General features: G+C 36.1%; 1 protein-coding gene across 1 annotated transcript in view; it reads left to right on the plus strand.

The window, feature by feature from the left end:
* LOC140842760 (uncharacterized) overlaps nucleotides 1–12,134 on the plus strand; it is a 30,375-nt gene that overhangs the window by 5,262 nt on the left and 12,979 nt on the right. The window contains exons 3-11 of the mRNA XM_073210885.1: nucleotides 1,346–1,554; nucleotides 2,507–2,626; nucleotides 4,650–4,778; nucleotides 4,861–4,986; nucleotides 6,006–6,061; nucleotides 6,149–6,248; nucleotides 6,363–6,480; nucleotides 6,793–7,002; nucleotides 10,765–11,092. Of these exons, the coding sequence (XP_073066986.1) occupies nucleotides 1,346–1,554; nucleotides 2,507–2,626; nucleotides 4,650–4,778; nucleotides 4,861–4,986; nucleotides 6,006–6,061; nucleotides 6,149–6,248; nucleotides 6,363–6,480; nucleotides 6,793–7,002; nucleotides 10,765–11,092 (1,396 nt within the window). The remainder of the gene's footprint in view (nucleotides 1–1,345; nucleotides 1,555–2,506; nucleotides 2,627–4,649; nucleotides 4,779–4,860; nucleotides 4,987–6,005; nucleotides 6,062–6,148; nucleotides 6,249–6,362; nucleotides 6,481–6,792; nucleotides 7,003–10,764; nucleotides 11,093–12,134) is intronic.

Raw genomic sequence — 12,134 nt, forward strand, 5'->3', positions numbered from 1 at the left:
CATTCCAACTAACTAAAACAATTTAAATCAGAGCGGTTAAAAATTGAATTTTCGGCATCCTAAAAACCCATTCAAAATCTAGAATATTTTTATTTTATAGGAAACAAAACTTTATTAATGAAATAAGAGTAATTTTACAACAGTGGACTAGAAGTTCACTGTCCTAAAAAGGAGAGGTACAATATCTAATTCAACAATCTAGTGATACACGTAATCCCAACGTCTAAACAAATCAAAATCTAGAATTTCAAGCTTAATACCCCAAGAATCGAGGCTAAAATGCACAACGGTGATCTCGCGGAGGTGGCTCACCGGAAAAGTCGCCGAAACCAAGCTCAAAGTAGCTGGAAATCAGCTGAAAACAGGGGGAATATAAATTGCTTCGATTCCTTGCTCAATAAACCCCACATCAACAAGAAAAATAGATGCTAGAAGCTCACCAAATCGGACAAAGAATGAAACGCAGCTATTGGCTCGAACGTGAAGGATGAAGCTCTGATTTCTGCCGATTCAGATTGGAGACGGAACGCGTAGCTTGGGAAATCCGACTGCTGGACTACCGTGCTACTACTTCGGCTGCTGCCAGGACGGCGATATGGTTAGCTCGGTGTATAGGGGGATTAATATAAATTTATCACATAGCGTACAAGTAGGGTGGTCGAAGTGAAGAAATGCATATGATATTTTGTGTGATCGTAAGGTACCCATAAAATTCAAAGAGAAGCTTTATAGAACTGCGGTTAGGTCTGTATGTTATATCGATAATGGATCCGAATGTTGGGTGGTAAAGTGGACACATGAACAAAAGATTAAAGCCACAAAAATGAGGATGTTAAGGTGCATGTGCGTACATATAAGAATGGGTAGGCTATGAAACGAGCATATTAGAGAAAATGTTGGGGTTGCGCCTATCGAAGAAAAATTGAGAGAGACACGTCTAAGATGATATAGGTACGTACAAAAAAGAATAATAGAGCCTCCAGTTAGGAGATGCGAGATCATGAATAGTACCCATATCAATAGTTAAAGAGGGATAATAACGATTGAGCTTGATAAGCATGATCTAAATATAGACAAAGATAAAATAGGAGACAAAACACAATGGCGTAGGAGGATTCACGTAGCCCCCCACTTAATAGGATAAATACTTGTGTTGTTGTATATAATAAAGATACTAATGCAATAATTTTTATCATGGTGAACTGTAGCTGCTTTTCTGAACGGGCGAGACCCTGGAAATATGTGGTTTATTAGTCTACTTGTTCTTTTCCACTTTTGGCATGCCAATACTGTGCCATTCTTAGATTGGCATTCTTATGACTACTTATTTGTTGCTTTTTGACAGGGGGAAGAAGCTTCGGCTGTCCAGAAAATGCAGGTGCTGCAGGAACATTCTTCGATGCAGTTCCTCGAAAACTTATCATCAACAATAACAACATGTCTACAGACACTGATACTCTTCTTTTGCAATTTCCTAACCAGCCACTTTGGACAAATGTTTATATTCAAAATCGTGCTCGGGCTTCTGTTCCTTTGTTGTGGAGTCGTGTTCAGGTAAACAATCTTAGAGTTTTATAGGTTTCTCGTAGAAATTTTTTGTCTAAAAATCTTGTGGATTTTACCTTCCATTATTTTCTTCATGATGATTATTGTGCTTTCTCTTGTTCCAACTGGAAAAGCTATTGGATGATTGGTGGGAACTCGTGTTATCTCGGTGTATTAAATATTTAGGCCGTCTATTGAAAATGAAAGAAAGTTTCTTTCTACAAAAACAGTGAAACATGTCTAAACAGTGGAAAACATGAAGTAAATAAACGGAAGTTACTAAATGATATGCAAACTGAATGAATTAGATATATTATATTACTTTAGCTGATAGAACTCTCCTTTCTCTTTGTAAATCCTTCGCTTCAAACTTTACATCTTGAAAAAATGTGTCAGAAAGCCATTTGTGAGAGTAATTTACCTTGCATGCAGTTTCCTGACAGAGCTCTCCTTTCTCTTTGCAAATCCTTCGCTACAAACTTTTACATGAAGAAAAAATTGTCAGAAAGCCATTTGTGAGAGTAATTTACCTTGCACACAGTTTCCTGCTTGGGAGCATCATCCCAGCCCTTGAGACACTCTACATTAAGTTGATTTTGCATTTACCCAATGGCATAGTGCCTTTATGTCCCCTCTAAGCATAGGGTCCCACACTGGGATATTGGACCGTGGCTTTCTCCTCAGTCTTCATTTTGAACATCAATTCTGAACTTATTATAATTCACTTTCAACATTATGATGTTATCATTGGTCAGAGTCTGAAACTTTCATATTGCTGCGACCCTGCTTGTATCTATGGAGCACTAGTTATAGAATTTTAAGCTTCATCTAGACAATAACGATAGCATATTTGATTTTTTTTAGCTTGCATTACTTAGAGAAGTGCTTCAGTAAGAGCTGTTGCATGTGTAATCTTCCACTAATATTGTAATGTTACTGTTCTATGTGAGTAATCGAATAGGTTCGAGGACAACTTAGTTTATCATGTGGAGCGGTTCTGAGCTTTGGGCTTGTGCATTATGCTTTGTCAGAGTTTGAATTGATGGCCGAAGAACTTCTGATGAGTGACTCTGTAGTAAAGGCAAGTAATTCGAATCAATATATATTCTCATTCAAATTATCATGACATTTTTTTATGACATTTTACATTTTTCCTGCAACATAGACTGCAAATCACTTTCATGTTGGCCTACTTTGATCTCGCTTTTCCGCTTTATGAACCACTTACTTATTTTTCATTATTTTTTGTCATGATTTTTTCCCCTTCCTTTTCCCTTTATTTCTCGTTTTCTTTCTTTCTTTTTGTTTTTGGTCTAGGAAGTAGATGGATGCTGGATTTTAATGTTATACTGGATTTGAATGTTATACTGTCCTGGCATGTTCCTTTAACAATTTATTATCATGCATTATCGGTTACCTCCTGCAATTATGTTGCTTAAACTTTGATTTTAACTGGTGTCCTTGTTTTCATAATGTGAAGCTATGCAGCCTTTGATAATTTGGCAATGAGCAGGATTTCTTGACCTATTTTACCTAACATCAAGCTACAACTATATTTAATATTTAATATTTTTGCTAATTACTTGTAGTATGACTCGACTAAAAAACGTATGAACTAAGAGCAGAAGACAAGGATATACATTGTTGAAGAAACACACATGCTTGTTACTCCACAGATTTTTTACGGTTTGGTGATTTTATGTCAACAATCACAATTTTTTGGGGTTTGGTGAATGTGATTTTATCAAGATTTTGATATCTTCCTACTCTTGATTCAAGTTGGATATAATCGTTATTTCGGTCAACTCGTTTCTTAATTCTTGTCCTTGTTTTATCACACATTTATCGAGAACTAAATCAAATCGCAGATAGACTAGCAAGAGACGCACTGAGCTCATTATGGATATGGGCAGTTGCATAGCTGAGGAGGTTCTGGCTTAGTCTCCTCTTTTTGTTTTCGTTATATGAAATAGCAGCGATCAGCCAAACCCCTCACCACGATCATGAGAAGAAAACTCATTGTTGATATCATATTATATCGTCTTCGATCTTTGTTCTTGTGTTTTTCTTCTTATCTCCATTATCAAGTCACTTGGAAGCTGCAATTCTATGACAAACGAATCTTATGTTTTATCAAATCTGAGCTGCAAAGTTTTGAATACAAGAAAAATTGTTCCAGAAATTTATCCATATGATTGGTATCTGTACATTCTCCTTGATGTCCCAATTAAGATGAGGAAAATAAGAAAAATGGATCCTAAACTCTGAAAGAAATGGGCATGAAATAATAATAGATCTGAGTAGTAGTTGGCTGCTCTAGTTAAAGGTGCAGTTTCCTTTCCTGAGGTCTCCAGGTTTACCACCGTTCTCGAAGGAACATACGTGGGCCATTTCAGCATTTACATAAAGTGAGATGGACTTTAACTAGAGAACAGTCACATGACAATTCCACGGTGATTCTAAGTGGTAAATCTGATTTTAGACCTTAAGTGGTGGGTTATCTACGTCAACTCATGATGCAATATGCTACCCAGGGTTGCGTTGCTATTGGATTCTTCACAGAATTTGATTTTCGACCAACATAGTTATTGCTATAGGATGGTGCAGGCCCATTCGGTTTGCTTCATGTACACAAATTATCTAACCTCTGGTTCTGATCCTGCTGTTATTTGTGTAATCACTTCACAGATGTGGGAAAATTGCAAAAGAAGAAGTGTATATTCTTGTGTATCTCCTTATTATATTTGTGCTCCTACAGTACACGAGAACACGGGTGCATGTTAAATACATCACATTTTATGTGATTAGTTATTGATGCCATATTTCTGCCTTGTAAATTTTTGTAAGATATTAGCACCTGGTCTGGTCAAGGTTGTTTTAGGTCTCATTGATCTCCTCTTGGCAGTTTCTCATTAAATCACTGATGCCCTTAAGGAAACTCTTCGCTTATTGTTATTTAGAAGTTCACCGATGTATTCTATGGACAATAAGATTATCATCTTTGCTCGTGAAGTTTTATGGTGAATTGTTGATGCAGTGTGCATGATTTTCTGTTATTCTACTTTTAGTTTAGTGGCTTGACGCATCTCATGAAATTGATTTAGATCTATGGGGCGTTGCGAATGTCTGTAAAAATCCACTTGATGTTGAATTCGAGAATGCTAATTGATGGTGACAGTGATCCTATTGTTGCAACATCCTTGCTTGAAATCAGCAATTTAGTAGTTCTGAAGGTAATTTATTTCTCTTTAATATATTTAGCCGCAACTTATTATCATTTAAAAAAAAAAAATTAGATAACTACTTACATTCCAGGGATCATCTATCATACATTCAACTGCAAATTTAGGGCTTCACGGACAAGGGTCATTGAACTTGACAGGCCCAGGAGATGTTATCGAAGCTCAGCGTTTGGTTTTGTCCCTATTTTATGCTATAAATGTAGGTTTCCTTTAGAATTTAATTGACAATTTCTCCTTAAAGACAATTGTTTGGGCTCCACCTGTGTTTATTAACAGGAATGTTTGAAATTACCTTTTGAAAAATTTCACTTGAAGCAAACAGAAATGTTAATCTGGTCAGTATTGTATGTACGTTAACTTGACTGCCTTGGGGCGCTAATCCTCCTTCGTATTGCATATATGATGATGGGTGGAGAATTCTCGTGTTTCTTCAATAAGATATCACTTTAAAGTTTAATCAGGATTATTTTTATCATTTATTTCAATATGCAGAGGAATTTCCAAACGCACTCACATACTACTTCATGTTTTTCCAGTTTTAACCCAACATGTCACTTGCCTTCTCACTAAGATGTCAGCTGCTTGAGACAGGACTAATGCTAGCAATATGCCTTAACTGTGGCGGAATTCTCAAAATCACTTGGTTTTCCCATATTGCTTAAATTGTTGCAAGTTTAACTAACATAGCATGTTTTGGGTGTTGAATTTTTCTATCTCATACAATTTTTGGTCCTATTACTCGGTACACGTAATTCTGTAATTATATGGCATGAAGAGAAAAGCCATTCTTTTGCACAAATCTGTTTAAACTTGTACATGTTAGTTCTAGGCGTTAGATATGAAAGCAACTTACTGAGCCGTTTCTTTCCTAGTTATGAACTGTATGAGTTCTAATAGGATGCGTCCTCAATGATTTGCATGCATAAAAGCCTAGTTATGAGCATTTTTTATGACATCCTCAATATTGGTTGGAGAAATTGGTTCTGGTCTGAAACAGAGACCTAGTTTATTTCTCATCAGCTATTTTAAAGATCTTATGTGGACTACCCTGCATTATCTATTAAGTTCCTTGAAAAGAAATTAATTTAATATCTCATTTTAAAAGAAGATATGAATTAAACTTAAAATTTGTTTTTTAATAACTTATTGTGCTTCTAAATTTTCTATAACATCAAGTAGTAACCATGTTTGCTTACTCTGGCCTGGTTTCCTGAAAAGGTTGGGCCTGGATCCATTGTGCAAGGTCCCTTGGAAAATGCTAGTGACAGCCACATGTAAGTAATATAATAGAGTCCCTTGAATGTTGGATCTACTTGTCTTTCTGCTGCACTAGATTGATTTTAACTCCTGGGCAATGGTAGGGCACCGAGGCTTTACTGCGAACACGAAGATTGCCCCATTGAGCTGGTTCATCCACCTGAAGATTGCAATGTGAATGCTTCATTATTCTTTACTCTCCAGGTGCTCCATTATTCAGATTTAATACCAGGAGAAATTTTAACTAAATGTGTGAAGTGTGCTGTAATACTATATTTGCTCTGCCTGTTGAAGGAGTACATGTCTTTCTTCGTGCAGATATGTCGAGTTGAGGATGTCATTGTTAAAGGTTTCATAGAGGGATCTGTTGTTCATTTTCACTGGGTCAGAAATGTGATTGTAAAATCTTCAGGAGCAATTAGGTCTTCTGGACTGGGTATATTCTTTCCCCTAGTATAAGTTGATTCTTGTATTGGACAGTTGCTGTGGTACTCTATCATGACTGAAAAATTTAGTCTTTCCAAACTTATTTGTCAAAATCTCTTTTTTTGTTAGATATATTCACCCCTTCTCTTGCGTCAAGACTTGTTTTTTTTTTTTTTTGATGAAAGACTAAATTTATTATAATAAGTAGAAGTTACAAGAGAAAGCGGATGAGTAGTCCGCGATAGTTACACAGTCAAGACTTGTTTTTTGAAGTTATAATAATCATGTATCGGATCTGAAATATTAATCCGGAGGTTTACAGGCTGCACTATTGGGTTGGGTCATGGAAAACTTCTGCCTAATGGTCTTGGCAGTGGGGCTGGACATGGTGGTAAAGGAGGGGATGCATATTACGAAGGAAGCTACATCAGCGGTGGTAATTCATATGGGAATGATGAGTTTCCTTGTTCACTTGGTAGTGGAAGTGGAAATGAAAGTCTACCTTCTGCAACTGCTGGTGGTGGCATTATTAGTAAGATATTGATTTGAGACTTTTAGCTTTGCTGCTTCTATTGGCTGTAACTTTTTTTTTATTTAAAAAAAACGATATTTTATTATATTAGGAAAATTAACTTAAGATGTTACAAAAGGATGATAAGTTATCCGCAACTACTTAAAAGATAAAAGACTCTTCGTTATTTCGATAGCAAATAGAACTCCAATCCCTAGTTGAATCTGAAATCAAGAAATGCATAAAATCCTGAGTCCTTCGTTTTCCAAATGGCAACCCTAAACCCTCCAAATAAATTGAAAATAAATTGAAAGGAGGAAAAGAAGGAAATGCATTATGGAAAAGAATGATTCATAAAAATATTTTACTGTGAAAGATCTTGAGGAATCCTCTTCCCAAACCCTGAAATCCTCACCTTCCACATCCAACCTAACATTTTCTAAAGCCCCTGACAAAGAACTCAAATCACTCACTTCTCCATCACTCAAATCCCTTCGAAAGTGCAAATCCCATGATAACAAAGGTAATCTTCTTCCTCTTGAAAGAAATGGGTAATAGGCTTGTTATGAAGCAAAGAGATCTGGAATAAAGCTGGGTATCATTCTTTAAAAGATGACTCTTCTCACCATTTATTCTCCCAAAATCTAATGATATTCCCCCTTTAGCCACTGCCCTCACCGTTTGATGAAAAACCGGGTAAGTACGATAAATAAATTTCCAGGGACTTTTAAATGTAACGTTCCTTGCTAAACCCACATCCCATCCATTATCCTGCATCCCATATTTGCTTCTAATAACCTTCTTCCATAACGGCGTCTCCTTGACATATCCTCTCCATCACCATTTCCCCATAAGTGCCTTATTTCTCAAACAAATGTTCTCAATGTCCAGTGCATATGTTGGACTACTTGGCTTGAAAGAAACAGAAGGGTTTTCGAAGATGTTGAAGAAAATGCGGTGACATGTTGGGACAGAATTAAGCTTAATATTGCGTTGTGGATTGGCAATCATCACGATTTTAAGAACGTCTCAGCGCTAGATTTATTGAGAAGCTGGGAATATGTGTATCATTGACATAGTTGTTTTCGTGTTTTTCATTATGAGAGTGGACCACTAGTCCACTATGTAATCCTTCTTATCATATTATTAATAAAATATGTTTCTTATAAAAAAAAAAAAAAAAAAATCATTTCTTCCAACTCGCCAACTTCATCGATATGTTTGACACTACGGGGTTTCCCAAAATTCAGTTTTCATTGGATTGCCCCCTAATGGAACCCTTAGATATTTAATAGGTCACTCTTCTCTCCTACATCCAAGCTCTGTAGCCAGCCCCTCCATCTCTACTTCTGTACAGTTTATTCCCAACGATGCACTTTTTTCCAAATTGATATTTCATCCCGACGTTTGGCAGAATGAGTACAACATCTCCAACAAAAGCATCATATGATTCTCACTCTCAATAAAAAAAATAGAGTGTCGTCAGCAAATTGAATATGTGATATCTCAACTTTCTCTCTACCAACTTCCATACCCCGGATCTCGTTCATCGCCTTCGCCTTATCTACCAATCTATCCAATCCATCTACCACAAGATTAAACAGGAAGGAAGAAAGTGGATCCCCTTGTGTTAGGCCTCACTCCAAACCCTTTCTTTTGTAAAACAAACTCCAAAAAGCTCCAATCCACAAGATCACACTCTTTCTCAAAGTTAACCTAAAGACCCACCCTTCCTTCTTTTTCTATCTCATTTCCTCAACCACTTCTTTGGCTATAAGACAACAATCAAGAATTTGTCTCCCTTCTATGAATGGGCATTGATTCTCTGCTATAGTTGTACTATAAGAACTTCCTTCAATCTTTTCAATAAGACTTTTTCGATAATCTTATACCTGATTGGCCTAAAATCCTTAACCTTACTCGCATCTTGTTTCTTTGGTATTAAGCATAAATACATTTTATTGATGATACCATTTACGACACTTAAAAAAATTGTGGAACAACTTCACCAAATCACGTTTGACTGTATCCTAGCACTCTTGAAAAAATGCCATTGTAAAACCATCTGGGCCTGGAGCCTTTGATCACTCTTAAACACGGCTTTTTTAATCTCCTCCTCTGAAAATGGTTTCTCCAACTCTGTTCCAACCTCATCATCAATCGGACTCCACTCCTTCAATGCTCCCTCCCCCACCCTCTTGTTTACTATATAAATTAGTGAAAAAATTTATTATTGCATCTTCGATTAGCGCCTCATCTGAGACCACTAACTCATTCTCCAATTCCAACTTGTTTATCATGGACCTACTGCTCCACTGATTCAATAACGAGTGAAATTTTTGTGTGTTTTGAATAGCAATCACTTGGCAAATGGGGGACCATTTCCACTTGGTATAAACGGTATGTTATACAGTAGCCTGAATGGCTAAGTTTAAAAAAAAAATGTTGCATAGAAGGAACTCTTAATATGAGTGCATTTGGACTATATAGGCTAATCAATCCCACTATATTTGGTATACCAGAAACCAACTCATTGAATTAAGGAACCAGCTAATATAAAAATAAATAGAGAATATTTACAACTCTATAATTTCTCCTAACAAATTCCTACACTAAGATAGAGCAACTGGACAGCAGAAAGCAGAAAACAGAATTGATCACTCATCTCTGCGGAATTTGTCATTGCTAGTTGTCTTCTACAAACAATATTGAAAGAAAATTACGATACATATAAACAGTAAAGACATGTCCTAAAGCCTCTGTCAATCAATAGAATACCATTATATCATTACATCAACAAAGACGCCCTTTAGAGCCGGTGTATGATATATCAAAGACATCCCTTGATAGTACAACAATATATCACACTGCCCATCAATGAATATTACAGTTCACTAGTTTAGTTATGTATGAATGAACTCGGCCAATGACAACCCGTTTAGCCGGTGTATTATATGAACGAACTCGGCCATTGACATCCCTTAGATCCAGTATTGATCTTTGGCCATAGGATCAACAAGTGGAGGAAACAATGCAATAACCCTTGAGTCCTTGACCACTGACCTCCCTCAGGGTTGGAATCAAACTTTGGTTGTGGGATCAACCAATGCTGAAATCAGATATTATTCCCTCAGCTAGTATCCTCCTCGAGAGCCGGCATCATTTGGCTCTGACATAAGCAAACATAAAAGATGATACAATATTCCCTTGACTGCTGACCTTCCTTAGTGTCGGCATCAACCTTTGGCTCTTCTATCAACCTTCTAGCATCAACCAACGCTAGAATGCATGGTGAGACAATGTGCATGTCGATGGAAGAAGAATTAGAAACCTTTGTAGTGTTCAGATAACAATTTTTAATCAACTGTTATGGAGATGGACTAGCTTCCATATAATATTGAGATCAAAATATCATATCATTGATCATAATTTTATATGAAAATCATTGTCTTGGAGTCAATTACTCGATAACAAATATTGTAGCAGTGATAACTCACTGAAGAGATGTGAATGTACTTGGGTTGCAGAATTTCATTATCATCAACCATCTTCCTTGTTTTGTTTTTCTATAATGCTTGAATCAAAATTAAATAAAATAAAAGTTATTCAACATTCAATGCTCGATAACTCCAATAAAAACTTTTATAATTCATAATAATGACATTATCACAAGAGAAGAAAAAATATATCGAATAGATGCATATTATATGTGTGTGTATACATGTCATTATTATGGCAGCTTACACTTAACTAACTAACGTATCATTAACATTTATGTTATAGTTATGGGTTCACTCGAACATCCAGTGTCGAAATTGACAGTCTATGGTGAGCTTATAGCTGATGGAGAAAGTTATGGAAAATATGTTGGAAAGAAAGAAAGTGGATTTGTTTCAGATATAGGTCCAGGAGGTGGTTCTGGAGGAACCATTCTTTTGTTTATTCATAATTTGGTCCTTGGTCATACCTCAAAAATGTCAACCGCTGGAGGGCATGGAAGCACAAACGGTGGTGGTGGAGGTGGTGGGAGGATTCATTTCCATTGGTCGGACATCTTAACCGGAGAAGATTACTTGCCAATTGCCATTGTTGAGGGGACCATTAGTGTCAGGTTCGTTTGTCTGTGCATCATCTAATAATTTGGCAATGAAACAAACTATACAAGTATGTTTTAATTCATAATTTTATGGCTTGTTTATTCAATAGCTATAGGGTCATTTTGAGTTGCTTTTATATTATGTTATCATTGTCTAAGGATAACACTTGTACAAATGTGGGGATCAAGTTTGAAAACTCCAATCGTGGACATCTCTTGTTTTTGGATTGTAAGAAATAGAAGGCAAACAATCCTGTGAACACTTTCAGGTTTTTTCTGGCGAATTTGTAGATATTCATTTGATAGCTTAATTGTAAGACAAGATGTGTGGCATTTAGTTGTTTCATATGAAGTACCTTTGGTATTTTTGTAGAGCTTTAGCCATTTAGGCTAATGTGGTATGGGCGTAAGTGTTTTTGGTGGATTTACATAAATAATCTATTTTGTTGTGTGCTTTTTCTACTACGTTTTTACTTAACAAATATTATCTTAAAATATGTCGAGCTATGAGAAACTGAGTTGGACAAAAATTTTGTGAATTGATAAAAAGAAAGATATGATATGTATAGTTAGATGAAGATTACCGCAATGAGTTGGATTAGGTTTCTATGGTAGTATCTGATTTGATAGAATCAATTAGGATAATATTGGTTGATTTGATAGAATCAATTAGCATAATATTTGATTTGATTAAGTTTAGTAAGGCAAAATCTTCCAGATTTATTGGATTTTATTTTGTTATGATTTTATAGTACTCTAACATTGTACATGTATAATTAAAATGAATAAAGTTCTCTTATTTATCTTGTCGTGCATTTATTTCTACATAGTATCAATGCCGAGGATTAGACTGCATGAACTTCAAAGCAACCATGTTGGCGTTGGATCTGCTTCTTCTGCCACAAGCGGTGACGGTAACACATCGGAGGGCGGATCTCAACCTCCTTCAAACATCATCTTTTCTGATACAGCCTCCCTTCAAATAACGATTCACAATTTGAATGGGAGGGATTATCTTGAATGGGCGCAATCTGTCCGTCTTGTAATTGAGGGCAAA

The sequence above is a fragment of the Primulina eburnea genome, chromosome 10 (assembly GCF_022965805.1).
Source record: "Primulina eburnea isolate SZY01 chromosome 10, ASM2296580v1, whole genome shotgun sequence".
In the NCBI taxonomy this organism is placed as follows: Eukaryota; Viridiplantae; Streptophyta; class Magnoliopsida; order Lamiales; family Gesneriaceae; genus Primulina; species Primulina eburnea.